Source organism: Artemia franciscana, chromosome 5 (assembly GCF_032884065.1).
Source record: "Artemia franciscana chromosome 5, ASM3288406v1, whole genome shotgun sequence".
NCBI lineage: Eukaryota > Metazoa > Arthropoda > Branchiopoda > Anostraca > Artemiidae > Artemia > Artemia franciscana.
Window position 1 is genome coordinate 39,382,438 of NC_088867.1, and position 23,078 is coordinate 39,405,515.

At 33.9% G+C, this 23,078-nt stretch overlaps 1 protein-coding gene across 1 annotated transcript in view; it reads right to left on the reverse strand.

Moving 5' to 3' along the window:
• The window catches only part of LOC136027388 (ATP-dependent RNA helicase DHX8-like), a 73,565-nt gene that overhangs the window by 36,029 nt on the left and 14,458 nt on the right, over window positions 1-23,078 (reverse strand). The window contains exons 4-6 of the mRNA XM_065704579.1: window positions 20,904-21,039; window positions 17,544-17,738; window positions 2,055-2,395 (exon numbers count right to left, since the gene is read on the reverse strand). Coding sequence (XP_065560651.1) covers window positions 2,055-2,395; window positions 17,544-17,738; window positions 20,904-21,039 — 672 coding nt within the window. The remainder of the gene's footprint in view (window positions 1-2,054; window positions 2,396-17,543; window positions 17,739-20,903; window positions 21,040-23,078) is intronic.

The window sequence follows — 23,078 nt, forward strand, 5'->3', positions numbered from 1 at the left end:
GTGCTTGAACCGATATCCGAGTTGTTGACTTTTCAACATGAGGAGGAGGATGATAAGCAAGAATAAACATTTACTCCAGTCGATCACCATTGAAAATGAATAGGTCAATGTAAAATAGAAGCCCCTTACTATATATATATATATAAAAAAAAACAAATTACTTCGCAAAATCATTTTGTCACTAAAGTGGTTTTTAACAACAGCATATGCATAAGTGATTAGAAAGTTAAATAAAAAGGGTTTAATGTGTATGAATACACATATTTGGGTTATGCATTTTCAATAGTGCACTTGTTTATTTGAAATTCTTCCTTGTTCCTTCTTGATTATTTGAATTCTGGTAATTTTGAACGTCTCGGTAATTTGAACTATTTCTCTGGCCCCCTGAGTTTCAAATTATCGAGAGTTGACTGCAGTAATATTAATGCTAATAGTGAGTATTACCAGATGCCTCGTGTAACACAGCAAAAGTGCACCGAAGGCATAATTTTCCGAAAAAAAAAACGCTTTGAAAAATGTACTGCTTTGGAAAATGGAACGCACGACCACAAAAAAAAACACCCAAGTAGCACACACGCAATTCATTTGGCAATACTGCTACTAGCCTGTTAGTAACCCCAAAACAGACTTAGGACAAAAATACATATAACCTGTATCACAAGATGCCTTGCGTAAGACAGCGCAGCAATTAAACGAAATATGAACTGAAATGACAATATTCAGAGTAAAAACGGACAAAGATTTTATTTTTTTTTTAAATTTACTTTGAAAAGAGCACTGATTTGAAGAATCGAATGGACAACCACTTAAAAAGCACCCAAATGGCACAAACGCGCCCGATATGGCTAAATTTCTACTAATTCGTTGCAATATTAAGCCATCAGAACCTGACACACTCTTTGGTAACAAATGACTCAATATTCTAAAGTTAATGACACAAGTTCGGAGTATCAACTAGGTAAGAATTTAAAGACACAAATACTAATAGCCAGTGTTACTGGATGCCCGGTGTAAGACAGCGCAGCAAAAAAGCAAAAATACACCTAAGGCATATCTTTTGAAAGCGCATCCAAGATGCAATTAAAAAATAAAAATCCTCTATGTTCAATAAAGTACTTTGAAAACTGAATCCACAACAACCTAAAACCAAAAAAACAAGAACAGCCATATGGCACAAACACGACACTTCTGGCAACATTGCTACTCAGTGTTGCCAGAAAACATACTCGTTGTTTATAAAGGACACAGTATAACCAATTAAATGATAAAACTTCAGAGAATCAAAGACGATGAAAATCTAAAAAGATCAAAAATATATTCTCTATTTTAAAGATGGATAAAAAAATACCAACAATTAATCTTAGAGAGTAATCTAAATTCTAGATAAGGAAACATAGTTGCATGTGTAAGATAATTTGGATAGACAAAAGAATAAACAAAAAACAAGCCGTAAACAAAAAGAAAAGAAAGGACATCTAAATGCAAGATTAAAATGTAAACTAAAGGCGAAAAAGAACCTCCCTTAAATCGTGCATGTTTTTATACACCTAATAAATGCCGCAATCTCTTCCTAAAATCTTAAGGAATATGCTGTGAAGAAAGATCTTAACGGCTAATGCTAGTAAGTTGGAGCAGATTAACCGCTGATGAAGAGAAACAAAGAAGAAAAAAAAAGAGAGAGAGAGAGAGAGAGAGAACAAAGTAGTTAAAACCAGACTATAATGCGGAAATAACATAATGTAAACAAGGAATTACAGCAGAGAGAAGTTCACGAAGAAAGTATAGAAAGACTAAAAAAGAAGATGCAAACTGCTAGGCTTCTTCCAGACAACAACAATGATCTTCATTGTTATTATTGTAGGCTTAACTGAACAATTGTCCGTTTTTACACAAACGATATTTGCTCCCCAGGTATTTTTTTCTCCTCAAAAGATAAATAAATAAATACCAGAGGTTATTGCAATAAATTTCCGACTGTAGATGTAATTGCAACTTCAAAAAAATAACCATAGTACATGAAGACATAGACATGCATTACCAAAAAAGCAACTTACTCTTTTGGCAACTGACATGGCAGCAACTCTCCTAGGCTGAGTGCATCCTATTTTACCGCGAGCGCTGAGACCAGCCTCTGCAAGATACTGCGTAATCTGCGTCGTCTTCCCCGATCCAGTTTCACCAATTACTATAAGGATCTGATTATCAAATACCGCTTTGACTAGTTCATCTTTGAGTTTGTAGATGGGAAGACTCTGTCTCTGCTCCAAAATAGTCATATTGGTCTTCTTCCCCATAGGAACTCCCTTAAAACCGCCAATTATATGACGTTTCCATTCGGGCAAATCCTGAGACGGAGGTCCACCAATTCCCCGAGACATTCTTTCCTGTGGTTCCACTAAAATATAAAAAAAAAATATTACATAAACTAATATGAACGTCATTAATAAATAAGATCCATTAACTGAAAAGCAGATATCAAAGAACTTGACTCAAGACGAGAATAACACCACTGGCAGATGAGTCTAAGTCATTATTCTTTTGTCTGTTTCGACAACTATGATATATGCATAATTTTACATTTCTTTTATGTACTATGTAAATTCTTTTCAAGCTTCATCGCATATAAAAAATATACCATTTTCCTTGAAGAATGTCAATTCTCAGTTATACGCGTTTTTCTCTGCTCATACGAATTAATCATAAAAGATTAAAGCCAGTAACAAAAATGGAAAAAATCGCAGATGACAGGGAAGAGATCTCACGAACTAGAATACAGATAATTTAGATACAAAGACAAGAAGAGACTTGTATACTTCTTATATAGCTTGGCCCTGCGGGACCTTTCGATTTTTTTTAGCTCTATGTGCAAAAAAATAACAGAGTGTCAAATTTGGATTTTGAGCACATGCAGTATCGAATTTTTAGGTATCTAAAAAATATTGTGTAAAACTTATTTCAGGCAGACAGCGAAACTCTATCGCCTTCTTTTCATCCCTTTAAAGATGAAAAGGGAAGGGGCATCTTTACAATGGTCAGAAAAGTGGAAAGTTTTGCAAAACTGACGAAAAGATTTCCATATCAGGTTTTTTCAGCTAATAATTTCGTATCGATAAGCTCCATCAGATACGGTTTACAACACGGTTTCAATAGTCACATGCGATGTGTTTTGAAGCTGCTATCGACAAATATTACCATTGGATCAGACAAACTCACCAGTTTTAGCAATGCTAGATTTCATACAAAGGAGTGGGCACCATGCAAAAGCACGGTTTAAAAAAATAAAATATCCAGTTTTTATGAACTAAAAATAAAATTTTGTGAAATAAAATTTTCAAGTTTTTATGTGCTCAAGTTCAAGTTTGTAATGTCATGATACTTCTACGAGGCTATGGGACAGGGTCTGCAACACCGAACTGACGCGACACCGACGCATTCCTTGTCCACTGTCTTAAATTGAGCAGAAATTTTGCAGATTTATTATGATCTGAGCACAACTGTCTCTTGTCACTTTCGCAAAAGATATTCCAAAATGGAGACATAGCTCGAAAATGAGATATAACCAAAGTCCGTTTTTTTTTTCTTTCCTGGTCGTGATAGAAAGCCATAGGCTTTTCTCACCTTTTCTCCAAAATGATTTATCTACAGGGAACGTGTAAAAACCCTACTCGACCCAGCAGGCATTCCTAAATAAATAACAAATTTGGATAAGACAACGTCATCATCACCGAGCTTGACAACACGGTCCCATGAATTCGCTCCTTTTCTACAAAACGCATCAACTTCGCTTTTGTTAGTATTCAATGCAAGACCGACTGTTTATACGCTGTATATCACATATAATATCACAATTTTCTAATTGTATATCACAATTTTCTTTAATTCTAGAAAGGCAACGACTCGTGCTTAAAATATCATCCGCATAATTTAACAGTGAGAGATCCATTCCCAGGAAAATAAAACTTATTATTGAATTTTGGCTCTCAAGGACGCTATTATTAAACAAGAGTGGTGACGAACAAGCCCGACATCAATTATTTATATAACATAATGTCTGTTGGAAGGCCCATAAAACAAAAATTTGCAGTTGCAGTTATCGTAAATGCTTATTCTTTGGAACCAACACTTGAACTAGCAAACAAGATAAGATGCGAAAATCGACAACCTGAACCATCAATTGCAACAATGCTAATACGGACAGCTAAAGCAAAGGCCATTGCTAAATTGTCTGAAGCAATCAAAATCCAAAAACATGTAAAAAACGAAATTGAAGAGCAAAGATACGGGCGGTTAGAAGATGTGCAAAAACGACAATTAGAGCATGCCAAAAATGAAATAATGAAATGAAGGGCATAGAAACACGCGGTTAGAAGACATGCGACACCGAGCAAGTCATCGAGTTAAAAATGAAAATGAAGAGCAAAAACGTACGCGGTTAGAAGAAGAGTGGCGGCGTTTCAAAAATGAAAATGAAGAGCAAATACACACGCAGTTAGAAGAACAGCGGCTGTGTGTCAAAAATGAAAATGAAGAGCGAAACATGTAGTTAGAAGCCATTCGACACCGAGCAACTCAGCGAGTTAAAAATGAAAATGAAGAGCCAAGATGCACGCGGTTAGAAGAAGAGCGGCCGTGTTTCAAAAATGAAAATGAAGAGGAAAGACACACGCAGTTAGAAGTCAAGTGACACCGAGCCTGTGAGCGAGTCAAAAATGAAAATGAAGAGCAAATACACATGCGATTAAAAGACACCCGACACCAAATGTTTGAGCGAGTCAATGAAAATCAACCTGGACGGCGAGAATCAAAAATGAAAATTTCAAAATTGAAAATGATAGCGATGATGATTGGGTTTAGGATTTTGAATTGGATTAAGTCATTAATGTTTACCAGACCTTTGTTAAAAAAAACAAAGGTTCGGCAACATGTATTTCATAATGACGAAATACAAGCCGAGGAAAAACGAACTAAACAAATTGAAAATGATAGCAATGATTATTAGGTTTAAAGTAAGACATGGATAAGGTCATCAATGTCTACCATACCTTTGAAAATCAAAAATCTGGACTAGATAAATCGTTGGAACAAAAAAGTTTCTGTCCCACCACCTGAACAATTAAAAGAAACAAAGGCTCGGTGATATGTCTTTAATAAAGACAAAAGACAAGCTGAAGCAAAAGAATAAGTTTTTGTCCCACCACCTGAACAGTTAAGAGAAACAAAAGGTTCGGAGATACGTCTTTAATAATGAAAAAAGACAAGCCGAGACAAAAAAAGTTCCACTTGGACGTCATGCCATCAAGAAAGGGCTCAATTGTCGGCGTCATAGAAGACAAGCGACAATAAGAAAACATATTTAGAAGCCTCCCGCGTGCATATATATATATATATATACTAGCTGTTGGGGTGGCGCTTCGCGCCACCCCAACACCTAGTTGGTGGGGGCGCTTCGCGCCCCCCCCAAGCCCCCCCGCGCGCGTAAGTCGTTACGCGCCATAATAGTTACGCGCCATTGTAGTTGTGTCCCTATGTCCCACCTGTGAATATAGATATATATATATATATATGGTTTTAACTACGTAAAACTTGCGAATATACAACATTCTTTGCTGTCCCATTGTCTTTGCATATAAATAGATTGTCAGGTTATCCCCCTGTTTCCCCCGGTGTCCCCGTTGTAGTTGTGTCCCTGTGTCCCGGTCGTCATTTATATTCCCTGTGTCCCGGGTCCCGGTCATCATTTGTATCCCGGTGTCCCGGTCTGTATATACATTCGTTTTTTAGTTTTGTTTTTCTCCTTTATTTTTTTCCTTTTTTTTTCTTTTTTAGCTTATTTAGATTTTTAGATTTTTTAGTTTTTTTTATTAGTTTTTAGTTTTTATTTCTTTTTAGTTTTTTTGTCCCGGTCGTCATTTATATCCCCCTGTTTCCCCCGGTGTCCCCGTTGTAGTTGTGTCCCTGTGTCCCGGTCGTTATTTATATTCCCTGTGTCCCGGTCGTCATTTGTATCCCGGTGTACCGGTCTGTATATACATTCGTTTTTTAGTTTTGTTTTTCTCCTTTATTTTTTTCCTTTTTTTTCTTTTTTAGTTTATTTAGATTTTTAGATTTTTTAGTTTTTTTATTAGTTTTTAGTTTTTTTTTCTTTTTAGTTTTTTTGTAGTTTTTACCTTCTTTTTAGTTTTGTTAATTTTTTTTTTTACTTGTGTCCTGGTCGTCATTTATACTCCCTGTGTCCCGGTGCTTTGTTGATTGCTAATCGAACATTCCTTTTGTCCTGGTCGCTTTCTCTTTGAGTGTCGTCATTTATTTTTTTCTTTTTTAGTTCTTTTAGTTTTTACCTTTTTTAGTTTTTTTTTAGTTTTTAGTTTTTTTAGTTTTTTACCTTTTTTTAGTTTTTTTAGTTTTTTAGCTTTTTTATTTTTTTTATTAGTTTTTAGTTTTTTTGTAGTTTTTGCCTTTTTTTTTAGTTTTTTGTCCTGGTCGCTTTCTCTTTGAGTGTCGTCATTTATTAGTTTTTTCCTTTTTTTTTTTAGTTTTTTATTGGTTTTTACCTTTATTTTAGCTTATTTTTCAGTTTTTTCCTTTTTTTTAGTTTTTTTTTATTTTTTATTTTTTTTAGTTTTTTACCTTTTTTTAGTTTTTTTAGTTTTTTTAGTTTTTTAGCTTTTTTACTTTTTTTATTAGTTTTTAGTTTTTTTTTGTAGTTTTTGCCTTTTTTTAGTTTTTTAAGTTTTTTTTTTAGTTTTTTATTGGTTTTTACCTTTATAGTTTTTTTAGTTTTTTAGCTTTTTTATTTTTTTTATTAGTTTTTAGTTTTTTTTGTAGTTTTTGCCTTTTTTTAGTTTTTTCAGTTTTGACGTCACCTAATCCAGTTTTTTCAGGTGACGTCACCTGACACATCCATCCACACATCCATCCACACATCCACAGACAGACAACTTATTTTTATATAGATATATATATATATATATATATATATATATATATATATATATATATATATATATATATATATATATATATATATATATATATATATATATATATATATATATATATACATATATATATATATATATATATATATATATATATATATATATATATATATATATATATATATATATATATATATATATATATATATATATATATATATATGTATATATATATATACTAGCTGTTGGGGTGGCACTTCGCGCCAAACACCACCCCCCCAAGCCCCCCCCCCGCGCGCCTAAGTCGTTACGCGCCATATTAGTTACGCGCCATTGTAGTTGTGTCCCTGTGTCCCACCTGTGAATATAGATAAAAGAGAAAAGATTTCTCTTTTCGTTATAGATATATATATATATGTTTTTAACTACGTAAAACTTGCGAATATACAACATTCTTCGATGTCCCATTGTCTGTGCATATAAATAGATTGTCAGGTCTACCGACTCTTGAACATGCAACATAAAATTGTCCATGGGAAAAACAATCCGTATTCAGATCTATTCCTCATTATTCTAATGATTGCTCTTAAGCTTTGTTGATGGTGATTGCTAATCGAACATTCCCTGTGTCCCGGTCGTCATTTATATTCTCAGTATCCCGGTCGTCATTTGTGTCCCAGTCTATAATTTCTCTTTGAGCGTCCCGTTCGTCATTTATATGCCCTGTGTCCCGGTCGCCATTTATGTCCCGGTCTGTAATTTATCTTTGAGTGTCCCGGTCGTCATTTATATCTCCCGGTCGTTATTTGTGTCCCAGTCTGTAATTTCTCTTTGAGTGTCCCGGTCATCATTTATATTCCCTGTGTCCCGGCTTTTAGTTATCTTTTTCTCCTTTATTTTTCAGTTTTTTCCTTTTTTTAGTTTTTTTTTATTAGTTTTTAGTTTTTTTGTAGTTTTTACCTTATTTTTAGTTTTTTTCTCTTTTTTAGTTTTTTTTTAGTTTTTTTTTTCTTTTTTAGTTTTTAGTTTTTTACCTTTTTTTGTTTTTTTTTTTAGTTTTTTAGCTTTTTTAGTATTTTCTTTTTAGTTTTTTTGTAGTTTTTACCTTTTTTAGTTTTTTTCTTCTATTGCATTAATACTAAAGTCAAGGTTCAAACCTGGAGCCTCTCGGACCTAGACCCTGATACATAACGCTTTACCAACTCAGCTACTTCGGCTTGAATACATTCGTTTTGAGCAGCTTCCTCGGGTGTTGCCATTGTAGGTTCTTCAGTCATTTTACAATTAGAAATTTCTCTTTCAACGATGTTCTTACAATTAAAAATTTGTCTTTGAACGATATTCTTAAATACCTGTGTCCTGGTCGTCATTTATATTCCCTGTTTCCCGGTCGTCATTTGTGTCCCGGTATCCCAGTCTGTAATTTCTCTTTGAGCGTCCCGGTCGTCATTTATATTCCCTCTGTCCCGGTCGTCATTTGCGTCCCGGTCTATAATTTCTCTTTGAATGTTTTTTCTTTTTAGTTTTTTTTTTTAGTTTTTTACCTTTTTTCTTTTTTCAGTTTTCTTTTTCTTCTTTATTTTTCAGCGTCACTATGAAATACATATCGCCGAATCTTTGTTTTTTTAACTAAAATCTGGTAGGCATTGATGACCTTTTTCATCTAACTGCGCGGTTTTGCGTTCTTTAGCCGCAAGCCTGTTTTCTTGCTGTTCTTGTGATTCCTCGGCACGCTTTCTTTTCTTACTTTCTCTATCAGCCGCAAGTTTTTTGGCATAGACTCTTTGAGCAGCTTCCTCGGCTGTTGCCATTGTAGGTTCTTCAGTCATTTTACAATTAAACATTTTTCCGTCCACGATCTTCTTACAATTAAAAATTTGTCTTTGAACGATTTTCTTAAATACTTTTATAACGTCATCGTCATAACAAACATGACGACAACTAACTTCATGACGACATGACGTCACTCGACAGACCAACAACTTATTTATATATATATATATATATATATATATATATATATATATATATATACTAGCTGTTGGGGTGGCGCTTCGCGCCACCCCAACACCTAGTTGGTGGGGGCGCTTCGCGCCCCCCCCAAGCCCCCCCGCGCGCGTAAGTCGTTACGCGCCATAATAGTTACGCGCCATTGTAGTTGTGTCCCTATGTCCCACCTGTGAATATAGATAGATATATATATATGGTTTTAACTACGTAAAACTTGCGAATATACAACATTCTTTGCTGTCCCATTGTCTTTGCATATAAATAGATTGTCAGGTTTACCGACTCTTGAACATGCAACATATAATGGTCCATGGGAAAACAATCTGTATTCAGATCTATACCTCATGATTCTAATGATTGCCCTTGAGCTTTGTTGATGGTGATTGCTAATCGACCATTCCCTGTCCCGGTGTCCCGGTCGTCATTTACATCCCCCTGTTTCCCCCGGTGTCCCCGTTGTAGTTGTGTCCCTGTGTCCCGGTCGTCATTTATATTCCCTGTGTCCCGGGTCCCGGTCGTCATTTGTATCCCGGTGTCCCGGTCTGTATATACATTCGTTTTTTAGTTTTGTTTTTCTCCTTTATTTTTTTCCTTTTTTTTTCTTTTTTAGCTTATTTAGATTTTTAGATTTTTTAGTTTTTTTATTAGTTTTTAGTTTTTTTTTCTTTTTAGTTTTTTTGTCCCGGTCGTCATTTATATCCCCCTGTTTCCCCCGGTGTCCCCGTTGTAGTTGTGTCCCTGTGTCCCGGTCGTCATTTATATTCCCTGTGTCCCGGTCGTCATTTGTATCCCGGTGTACCGGAGTTGTGTCCCTGTGTCCCGGTCGTCATTTATATTCCCTGTGTCCCGGGTCCCGGTCGTCATTTGTATCCCGGTGTCCCGGTCTGTATATACATTCGTTTTTTAGTTTTGTTTTTCTCCTTTATTTTTTTCCTTTTTTTTTCTTTTTTAGCTTATTTAGATTTTTAGATTTTTTAGTTTTTTTATTAGTTTTTAGTTTTTTTTTCTTTTTAGTTTTTTTGTCCCGGTCGTCATTTATATCCCCCTGTTTCCCCCGGGTCGTCATTTATACTCCCTGTGTCCCGGTGCTTTGTTGATTGCTAATCGAACATTCCTTTTGTCCTGGTCGCTTTCTCTTTGAGTGTCGTCATTTATTTTTTTCTTTTTTAGTTCTTTTAGTTTTTACCTTTTTTAGTTTTTTTTAGTTTTTAGTTTTTTTAGTTTTTTACCTTTTTTTAGTTTTTTTAGTTTTTTTTAGTTTTTTAGCTTTTTTATTTTTTTTATTAGTTTTTAGTTTTTTTGTAGTTTTTGCCTTTTTTTTAGTTTTTTTAGTTTTTTAGCTTTTTTATTAGTTTTTAGTTTTTTTTGTAGTTTTTGCCTTTTTTTTAGTTTTTTTAGTTTTTTAGCTTTTTTATTTTTTTTATTAGTTTTTAGTTTTTTTTGTAGTTTTTGCCTTTTTTTTCTCTTTGAGTGTCGTCATTTATTAGTTTTTTCCTTTTTTTTTTAGTTTTTTATTGGTTTTTACCTTTATTTTAGCTTATTTTTCAGTTTTTTCCTTTTTTTTAGTTTTTTTTATTTTTTATTTTTTTTAGTTTTTTACCTTTTTTTAGTTTTTTTAGTTTTTTAGCTTTTTTACTTTTTTTATTAGTTTTTAGTTTTTTTTGTAGTTTTTGCCTTTTTTTAGTTTTTTCAGTTTTTTTTTTTAGTTTTTTATTGGTTTTTACCTTTATAGTTTTTTTAGTTTTTTAGCTTTTTTATTTTTTTTATTAGTTTTTAGTTTTTTTTGTAGTTTTTGCCTTTTTTTAGTTTTTTCAGTTTTGACGTCACCTGATCCAGTTTTTTCAGGTGACGTCACCTGACACATCCATCCATCCATCCACAGACAACTTATTTTTATATATATAGATATATATATATCTATATATATAAAAATAAGTTGTCTGTGGATGTGTGGGTCTGTCTGTCGGGTGACGTCACGTTTGTGTGTTGACTGACGTCATGTTTTCGACTGACGAAATTACAGACCGGGACATCGGGACACAAATGACGACCGGGACACCGGCACATAGGGAATATAAATGACGACCGGGACACTCAAAGAGAAGCGACCGGGACACAAGGAATGTCCGATTAGCAATCACCATCAACAAAGCACCGGGACACAAATGACGACCGGGACACAGGGAGTATAAATGACGACCAGGACATAAGTAAAAAAAAACTAAAAAACTAAAAAAAAAGGTAAAAACCACAAAAAAAAACTAAAAACTAATAAAAAAACTAAAAAAGCTAAAAAACTAAAAAAGCTAAAAAACTAAAAAAACTAAAAAAGAAAAAAAATTAAAAAGGAAAAAAAATGAAAAATTAAGGAGAAAAACAAAACTAAAAAAAAAATAAAAAAAACTAAAAAGAAAAAAGAAAACAAAATAAAAAAACTAAAAAAAAAGTAAAAACCAAAAAAACTAAAAAGAAAAAAAGGGGAAAAATACAAAAATTTATTTAATCATATACCATTTCAAAAACGAATGTATATACAGACCGGGACACCTGGATACAAATGACGACCGGGACACAGGGAATATAAATGACGACCGGGACACAGGGACACAACTACAACGGCGACGCCGGGGGGCACAGGGGGATATATAAATGACGACGGGGACACAGGGAATGTTCGATTAGCAATCATCATCAACAAAGCTCAAGGGCAATCATTAGAATCATGAGGTATAACTAAAAAAACTAAAAAAAGGTAAAAAACTAAAACCTAAAAAAAAGACCAATTCAAAAACGAATGTTTATACAGACCGGGACACCGGGACACAAATGACGACCGGGACACCGGGACACAAGGAATATAAATGACGCCCGGGACCCTCAAAGAGAAATCACAGACTGGGACACCGGGACACAAATGACGACCGGGACACATGGAATATAAATGACGACCGGGACACAGGGGCACAACTACAACGGGAACGCCGGGGGGCACAGGGGGATATATAAATGACGACGGAGACACAGGGAATCGTCGATTAGCAATCACTATCAACAAAGCTCAAGGGCAATCATTAGAATCATGAGGTATAGATCTGAATACGGATTGTTTTCCCATGGACCATTATATGTTGCATGTTCAAGAGTCGGTAAACCTGACAATCTATTTATATGCACAGGCAATGGGACAGCAAAGAATGTTGGATATTCACAAGTTTTACGTATATATATATATATATATATATACTAGCTGTTGGGGTGGCGCTTCGCGCCACCCCAACACCTAGTTGGTGGGGGCACTTCGCGCCCCCCCCAAGCCCCCCCGCGCGCATAAGTCGTTACGCGCCATTGTAGTTGTGTCCCTATGTCCCACCTGTGAATATATATATATATATATATATATATATATATATATATATATATATATATATATATATATATATATATATATATATATATATATATATATATATATATATATATATATATATATATATATATATATATATATATATATATATATATATATATATATATATATATATATATTCACAGGTGGGACATAGGGACACAACTACAATGGCGCGTAACGACTTATGCGCGCGGGGGGGCTTGGGGGGGGCGCGAAGTGCCCCCACCAACTAGGTGTTGGGGTGGCGCGAAGCGCCACCCCAACAGCTAGTATATATATATATATATATATATATAAATATATATATATAAATATATATATATATATATATATAAAATTCAAAAAGTGCCATTTGACGATTTTTACAAAGCACTGAATTTTGGAATGTTTATCGGCTGTTTCAATTTGTATTTTTTTTTTCTTGAACATTCTTTTAATTTTTTGTTTCTTCCAGGGACAAAAATTGTCAGAATACCGTTAAGCTAGTCAATCTGGATCAATTTTTAATTTCACGCGAAGGTAGATAAAGCGCTAATTTTTAAAACAGTGATTGTAACTAGGCATTGCAGAATATCACTAGAACATAAATATAGTGCCTATCATTCACAACTATAAAGACACACGCAGAACCATGGAGGTACACAGAAAATTGACACACAGAAGTACCTTAAGCATATGTTGCGCAAAAAATTGCTTTTACTTCATTTGACATTTCGACATGGCGTATTTGACGTCATCGATGACCAAGGACGTCAAAATAAAAACTTTATTTTGCTCCTCCCTCTCCCATTGGATCTATATTAGATTTATCCATACCTGAAAACACTGAATTTTAAAGATTCAAAACAATGAACTTTTAGAGAAATGCCATGTTTTCTTCAATGTAGTCAATTTCCATTCGAAGAATAAATAAGTAAACACAACAAGCTAACTTCGACAACGTTTTAATCTGTAATAGTTCCATTATAAACAAACCGTAGATCCTAGTTACAACTAAACCTTCTAAGCAAAACAAAGAATTCGTCAGCTTTTTGATGCCATATGTTTTTAAATAATTTTTTGTTGTTTCCTCACCCACATTTCTTTTCTTTTTTAATTCGACATTTACTGCTTCCCAACACTGCATCTAATCATATGGAGATATTTTTCATTAAAAACTGAACTTCTGATTTACTCTAATTATATCAGAGTATAATTTTTTTTTATTGTACTTTAAATAAAATTATACTTTTAAATAATCTTTTTAATAATAAAAATATACACAATATATATATATATATATATATATATATATATATATATATATATATATATATATATCTATATATATAAAAATAAGTTGTCTGTCTGTGTGTCTGTCAGGTGACGTCATGTTTCTGTGTCGACTGACGTCATGAAGTTAGTTGTCGTCATTTTTGCTATGACGGTGACGTCATTAAAGATATTTAAGACATATATGTTCACGTAGAAATCTATTAATGTTTAAGTTTCAAATGACTGATGAACTTACAATGGCAAAAGCCGATGAAGATGCTCAAAGGGTCTATGCCAAAAAACTTGCTGCTGATAGAGAAAGTCAGAAAAGAAAGCGTGCCGAGGAATCAAAAGAACAGCAAGGAAACAGGCTTGAGGCTAAAGAACGCAAAACCGCGCAGTTAGATGAAGATCCACCTGGACAGCGAGAGTCAAAACATATCAAAACTGAAAATGATAGCGATGATGATTGGGTTTGGGATTTTGACTTGGATAAGGTCATCAATGCCTACCAGATTTTAGTTAAAAAAACAAAGGTTCGGCGATATGTACTTCATAGTGAAGCTGAAAAATAAAGAAGAAAAAGAAAACTGAAAAAAGAAAAAATGTAAAAAACTAAAAAATACTAAAAAGAAAAAAAACTCAAAGAGAAACTACAGACCGGGACACAAATGACGACCGGGACACAGGGAATATAAATAACGACCGGGACACTCAAAGAGAAATTACAGACTGGGATACCGGGACACAAATGACGACCGGGACACAGGGAATATAAATGACGACCAGGACACAGGTATTTAAGAATATCGTTCAAAGACAAATTTTTAATTGTAAGAAGACCGTTGAAAGAGAAATTTCTAATTGTAAAATGACTGAAGAACCTACAATGGCAACACCCGAGGAAGCTGCTCTGAGAGGGATGTCGAAACCCTTTGGCAGCACATTAATATTGCTTGCGGGAGATTTCAGGCAAACATTACCTATAATACCTAGATCAACTCCTGCAGACGAAATGAATGCTTGCCTGAAAAATTCTAATTTATGGGCACGCGTAAAAATATTAAAATTAACTACAAATATGCGTGTCCGATTGCAAAACGATGACTCTGGTCAAACATTTTCAGATCAATTGCTGGCAATTGGAAACGGAAAGCTCCCAGTAGACTCAATTTCAGGACGTATACAACTACCTGCTGATTTCTGTAATTTAGTGACGTCCAAAAATGAATTGATTGAAAAAGTATTTCCGAATATTCTAAAAAATTATAAAAATAATAAATGGCTAAGTGAAAGAGCGATTCTCGCACCCAAAAATATAGACGTCCACGAAATCAACAATATTGTTTTGACCAAGATTCGAGACCAGGCAGTCCTTTACAAGTCAGTCGACACAGTTTTGGAACCAAATGAAGCGGTTAATTATCCATCTGAATTTTTAAATTCCATAGATCTTTCAGGGTTTCCACCACACGTGCTACAACTAAAAATAGGCGTACCAATAATACTTTTAAGAAATATCAACCCACCAAAGCTTTGCAATGGCACTCGACTTGCCGTAAAAAAAACAATGGAAAACCTAATAGAGGCCACAATCTTGACAGGGCCTTTTGAGGGTGAGGCTGTTCTTATTCCTCGCATTCCCATGATTACAACGGATCTGCCTTTTCAATTTAAAAGATTGCAATTCCCAATTCGATTAGCATTTGCAATCACCATTAACAAAGCTCAAGGTCAATCATTAGAAAAATGTGGTATAGATCTTAATACTGATTGTTTTTCCCATGGACAATTGTACGTTGCATGTTTGAGGGTCGGTAAACCTGACAATCTATTTATATGCAGCGACAATTGGACAGCGAAGAATGTTGTATATTCGCAAGTTTTACGCAGTTAATTTGTATTGTATCTATCTATCTATCTGTCTATATAAAAACGAGTTGTGTGTATGCATGTTTGTTTGTTTGTAAAAAGAGCGTTTGCATATGACGTCATTATTAGTACATACGGCTTTGTATATGCACAGACAATGGGAAAGCCAAGAATGTTGTATATTCGCAATTTTTACGTAGTTTAACTCCTGCAGACGAAATGAATGATTGCCTGAAAAATTCTAATTTATGGGCACACGTAAAAATATTAAAATTAACTACATATATGCGTGTCCGATTGCAAAACGATGACTCTGGTCAAACATTTTCAGATCAATTGCTGGAAACTGGAAACGGAAAGCTCCCAGTAGTGGGAAAGCCAAGAATGTTGTATATTCGCAAGTTTTACGTAGTTTGAAACACATATATAAATCTATCTATATTCACAGGTGGGACACAGGGACACAATTACAATGGCGCGTAACGACTTACGCGCGCGGGGGGGCTTGGGGGGGGGCGCGAAGAGCCCCACTAACTAGGTGTTGGGGTGGCGCGAAGCACCACCCCAACAGATAGTATATATATATATATATATATGTATATATATATATATATATATATATATATATATATATATATATATATATATATATATATATATATATATATATGTGTATATATATAATATATATTAATATATTTATAAGTAAATTTATTGTTTAGTTATATAAATGATAATTAATTTAAAAAATTATAATACAACTTAATATAATCTAAAATAAATCAATAATAAAAGGTATTTTAAGATAAAGAATATACTCTTTTTTACTTTATTAAACTAAACTTTCCACTTAACCAACTCAAATCTATAAAATTCATTTTCGCTGTCCTTTGTTCTATCAATGTAAATTTACATACACAAAAGCAATGACGCAAAAACAGGGAAGCAAACAAAAGTTCTATGTTTTTTTCTAATTTAATAGCCAATTTACTGTTTCAACACACAAATAAAAAAACAAAATTATGATCTTAAATGCCAATAAACTCGCAAACTGTTGACAATCAATTAATACGCAGTCAGCCATTTTTATTACTCAAGCACGTTTTTCATACATTTATTATGTTGTTGATATCACCTTTACTAATAAATTTATATTTGACTAGATACGTCAAAGTAAAACGACAAACTAGATAATAAATACTCATTTTGTGTTACAACACATAAATCGAAGCTTCTACCCATCTGTACTTTAAATACAAATCGGCCTATATTGTCATTCTCATTTATATGTTCCTACTTCCTTTATTTTGTTTCTAACATTGAAATACTTATGCATCTAAACTAAGTAATATACTGACAATATTTCTCTATGTTTGTAGGAGTATGCAAAACTAGCCCTGTACTATAAACATAAAACCTATAAGGAAAACGCACAAGGAACAAAAATGCGCTATTTCTATACCGTAAAATATCCGAAACTACTTTGTGTTCACTTATTCTTTCGAGTTTTCAGTAAAAGGCTAGTTTTGCATAATCCCGGAATAATAGCGAAAAACACCAGTTGGAAATAATGAACAAGTAAAAGAGAAAATGACACACAGGCAGGTTTACTTCTCCACAAACATCTGTGGAGAATAAAGGCAAATCGGGCATCAGGCAATTTTGTCTGAATCAGGCGCCAGAAAAAAAAAAAATCTGAATTTTGTTGTGGGAAGAGAAGCATTACTTACTTTTGCATATTTTTCAATTGTCTTTATAAAATTGAGACAATTGAGAGCTAACATGGTTTTCTCAATCAGTACCTACTAGTAATTTAAAAAAAATAGTCCCTAAGAATACAATTTTTGGGGGGAAATTCGGACATTTCCCATAAATCACAAATACTTCACATGATCCTAGTCAAGCAGCGTCCAAGTCTCCTTGTACAGAATTCCCACAAATATTCAGAATATAAATTAATGACTCAGAAGTGTAAATACGAAATTATCATCAAAATAGATTTTCAGAAAAAAATGAGACAAAAAAAAAGAAAAAAAGAAAGAAAACTGAAAGATGCCTACTATCCGGGACAGGGTCGTTCCAGTTTCTCCTTGGTCCTTGAGGCTGTTCCGCAGCTTCACTGTCCCTTGCCTGCATTTTCTGCTCCCTTCTTTCTTTAGACAGTGCTCCTTGCATCATAGCAGCCTGTGCGAGGGAGCCATCTGGATTTTTAACTATTCGAACAGGACTTAACTCTTGCAAGTGACGGCCATGTCCTACAAACATCAAGAGTAAATAAAAATCAGTAACTAATAAAGGGGGTCCAAAATGGACCTCTCCCATTAAGGAAATTACTTATATCCACTATTTATTAGATATATGTTTCAAACTGACACTCACACGAAGCAGTACAAGCCAAATTATCCCCCTATATACAAATTTTATAAAATTTCCTGGAGTTTAGCGCTTTCAGTGTCAAGAAAACCCGCAAATATTTGCAAATCATACGAACAACCGGTGTCTTCAAGAAAAGTATCAAGATACTCCACTATTGATTGTCTGAAAGCTCTTCGACGCTATTACTGGTCAGGATACATTGAAAATTTTGGTACCAGGGAGTTCACTGATTAGTCAACATGTCAGTTTTTGTTTCAGCACTGGATCATGCAATCGGAAAAAAATCACAAAAGAGGCAAAGCCGCGTCTCTCATTAACAACAATATTATCAACGAATGCATGTAACACACAGTCTAATATGTAAAAAGGATATAACACAAAATCGACTACCATTGGTCAAGTATTCTCCTTGTCTCTGAAAGATTAGTTAGTCAGTTTTCTGCTTGTGAGCAGGATTCCTGCATAAATGATTTTCGTTTCTTAGTCTTTTTTTACCTTTGGGTTATCTTTTTTTCAATTCATCTCCTTTTTCTACTTAGGAGCATTTTTTTTCTTGGAAAATGTATTGTCTTTTCTGTTCTGGAGTGGGGAGTTTTAGCACGAAGTAGTTAAAAAATACAAAAGTAAAAAAGAGGTCAAGTGCATTAGGCTCATCAAAAGGTTGTTTAAATGCTTACTGGTTTCATTTTACAAAAAGAAACTTTAAAAAGTGTTAATTCGCACTGAAAACTTAGACATTTGTGCGTTTTTCTTTGTTCTCTTATATACAGATCTTCAATTCAATTATGATCAGAACCTATTTTACCAACAGGCTAAAAACCCAGATTGGAACCTGATTTCATCGATTATGTTCAGCTTGTTGTTTGTCAGAACTGCCCACACGCACAGTGGCGTAGTGGGCTAAAATTTCTGCACCAGTAGGCATCTGAATGTAGTATTTTTATAATACAGGGAGAAACATTTTAATTGCCACAAGGTATTGAGCGCTTAATATAAGGAGGCTAAAGGTTTAATTCTAATTGAATAAGTAAAATTGTAGAAGTAAAATTATTTTTATAATAAATAAAACTGAATAAATAAAATTTGAGTAGCATAATATGCATCTTTATTTCAATGCTATACTACCTGGAAAAGATAATATTTGTAATATAATTCGCTTTCAGTGAAACGCCGATGACGCAGTGGGCTTTAGATTTTTAAATTTAGGAAAGGAGGCGGTAGCTAAATTCTTGTTTGCAGTGAAACTAAATTTGTAATGAACGCTCTTGGCAAGAAATAAGGTTAAACTAAATATTTGATAGATAATGATATCAACTGCTGAAAAGCCCATCAGTTCAAAATTTGATTTTATTGTAATTTAATTTTTTATTTTCAATGTAGTAATAATTAGAGAAGGATTCAGTACGCATACTCTTCTTTGAATTGATTTTTGTTCCTTTCAATCTTTATTCGCATATTTAATTAAAGTTTTATTCGTTTAAAGGTTTATTTATTCATTTATATTAGTACATGTTGTATGAGTGTTTGCTATGATCGTTTATTTATTTTCGGTTCGTTTTCGATTTTATTTATGCCACAATAGTAAAATATTTTTGTTCGTTTTAAGCTTGATTTGCGTATTCAATTTAAGCTGTAGCCTAATTGTTTTAAGATTTATTTATTCATTTATATTAATACAGCAGAAGAATGAAAACAAAAGCAATACGAAACCAGAAGCATGGTACAGTTATAATAATGCGAGAAGAGATAAGAAAACTAGAAACAATATTTTTTTAAAGGAACACCAAAAACAATTGACTTCCCCCCTCCTGCACAAAAAGCAAACCAAATGTAATTAAGCTACTCCAGCCAAATTCAGGTAATAAAAGTCCAGCCTAATACAGGTTATATTTTAGTTACTTTTAGTTTTAATGACGAACAATTTTGATTTTCACCTCCTCTTTTTCACTTGATAAGTCGCAATCCCTTTTTTCTTATTGTTAGGCGTATCTGTTCTTTCCATGTTTTTATCGGCATTGAATATGCTTCTTTTGACACGTCTTTTTTATTATAAAAAATTAGCGTTCTTTTTTTATCTTTGCTTGTCCTTTTTCGGCGGCCGGCGTTAACCCTCCTGGAAAATGCCCCCCGCAGAAAATACCCCTCCACCCCCCCCCCAAAATACACTCCCTCACAAAGGACTAGAACTCTCAATTTCTAAATGAGCGCACTCCTAAGTTTCTGCGACATTGAGGTGAAGGTGTGGATGAGGAAGGAACCGTCCTTTTCCTCAATGGAATAAATTCTGCTCTTTTTAGGGTTTGTTATTCTTTACTTTCATAATAACAGCGTAGAACAGAAATATTCCCAGAAATCGTAAGGAATTAGATATCAATTTATATTTTGGATGTGTTCCTTAAAGTTTTTTGTACCCTCCCCCCTAAAAAACCTTTGCTAGAAAACACTTTTTTGCTGCTTTTTGCTGGGAAACTTTTCCACTGAGAAAAGGATTACCGGCATGATTTTAAAAACAATCAGAAATTCACATCTTTTTCAAATGTAAGAGCGCTAAGAAAAATTTTTCACGCCAGATCATCTACAAGAAATTTTCTGGGTGGAATTTTCAGCTAGAATTTTACGTGAAAACAACTTTCCACAGTGAAATTTTTCATGGGAATTATGCAAAAAAGGGATAAAATTTTCCTAGGGCTCTGACCATAACTGAATTAAGCTAATCACCTCTGACTGCACCAATATATTTAAAAATAAGCAAAATATATCTACCTACAATTAGATGTAATTGTCGAATTTCTTAAAGACGGCAAAATATCCTAATTTCAGCTTACGCATAGTAATATATTTTGCTAATGACTAAAAAAAAAACACAGAAAAAAACAACTTGAAAGTGGAATTAGATGGGTATAAGACAGATATGCCACATTGACACTATTAGCTTGAAATTGCTCAGAAGTACCATTTTCAAAGATGTTCAGGCTTTAAAAGACAAAGACGCATCTACTTTTGAGAAAAGGCTTTTACTGAAAACAAAAGAAAGAAAAACAAACCTCTTAAAAATTCTGGCTCCTCTTCAACAATTTCGATCTCAATATCTTCATCATCACTTTCGTCCTTAGGTAATATACCAAGCTCTTCATCAAAATCAGGAAGTTCTGTTTGATCAATTGCCCTGGCTTTTAGCATCTACAACAAAAAGTAAAGTTTGGCATTATACTTACAGTCAGAACAGACTTCCCCTTAGACTGTTCCAAGAAAACCTCCTTCTCGAAAAAATATTCATCTAAAATTATATTTACTTTGTGTTTGACACGAAAATTCTCTGATCCCTTTCCCCTAAGGGATTATAACTGTATTCGACTATTCTTGGTAAGTCCTAATTCATACCAATGTGAATCGTGTGCATTAATATTGGGTTGACAATATCAGTAAATTGTCTCGACTGTCATATTTGATGCGACATAGGTTACGACACTAAACACAAAGTGTCTTCAATATAGGCTTAAAAATTCTTCCAGGGAGGGTATCTGGTGCTGGTAACAATGTGCTGTTTTAGCTTAAGCACCTAGCAATTCATTTTCACCCCCCTCTGAAAAAAAATTGCTTATGTAGGCAACTTTTTAAAAGCGATAAGTGGATATGGGAGGTACCTTTTCAAAGAATCATAAAAACCCAAAACTACATGTTTTGGTCCACAATTACCTTTTCAAAGAATCCTAAAATGGAGAAAAATTGATATGAATAATTACTTGAAACCTATGTATACAGATAATACTATGGATAAATGACGAAATATAAAATAACCAGAAATTCGAATAAAAAGTCAAGTAAAAAGCTCTGGCTAAGCTTACAGAGTCACGCCACTGACCCCCGTCCCAAACTGAAGAATTGGGTACACCGGGATACGAACCCGCATCCTCTCAGACAAGGGATCCCGAATCCAGCGCACCAACCCACTTGGCCAGGACGGCTCTACAGTTAGGGAAGGAGGCATAAGCTAAATTCTTGTTTGCAGTGAAACTAAATTTGTCGTAAACGGTTTTGGGAAGAAACAAGATTAAATTAAACATTTAATATATGATATCAGCTTCTGAAAAGCCCATCATTACAAAATTTTATTTTACTGTAATTTCATTTTTATTTTCAATGTTGTAATAAATAAGTAAGAAAATATATGTAATATAATTCATTTTCAGGAAAGCGCCAATGACGTAGTAGGTTTTAGACTTCTACAGCTAGGGAAGGAGGCAGCACTCATACTCTTGTTTGTAATTATTATTGTTCATTTCAATTTTGATTCGCATATTTAATTTAAGCCTTATTCGTTTTAAGATTTATTCATTTATATAAGTACATGCTGTATGTTTGTTTGCTTTAATTGTTTATTTAATTTCTGTTCGTTTTGGGTGTTATTTATGCTACAATAGAAAAATATTTTGTTCGTTTTTAGCTTGATTTGCATATTCATTTTTGGATGAACTCGTTTTGAGATTTATTTATTCGTTTAAATTAGTACAACAAAAGAATAAAAACGAAAGCAATACGAAACCGGAAGAATGGATCAACAAGAACAGTGCTTTTCTGGTTTTTATCGGCATTGAGCATGCCTCGTTTGACGCATCTAAAGATATTAGCGGTCTTTTTTTTATCTTTCCCCATCCTTTTCGGTGGCCGGCGTTTACCCCCCCCCCCCAGAAAATATACCCCGTGGAAAATAACCCCCCACAGAAAATACACCCTCCGGAAAAAAACATGGAAAATCCCCCATCCCCCGGAAAATATCACCCCCACACAGATGGTTGGTCTCCAATCTCCTTGGATTTCAAAAAAAGGACTAGAACTCTCAATTTCTGATCTAATGTACACAATCCGAAGTTTCTGTGACCCTGAGATGGAGATGGGATGAGGGAGGGGCAATCCCCCTCCCGCACGGAATAAATTCTGCTCACTTTGGAATTTAATGTTATTATTTATTTTCACAATAGCAGCGTAGACCAGAAATATACCCAGAAATCATAAGGGATTATATATCAATTTCACCTTTTTGAAGCGTTTTCAAAGTTTCTTTTGTACCCTTGCCCAAAAAAATATTTGCTGGAAAATACCTTTTAGCTGGAAATTTTTCCACTGAGGGAGGGGGATTACTGGCATGATTTTAAAAACAATGAGAAATTAAAGTCTTTTTCAAATGAAAGTGTGTTAAAAAAAATCTCACCCGAGATCAT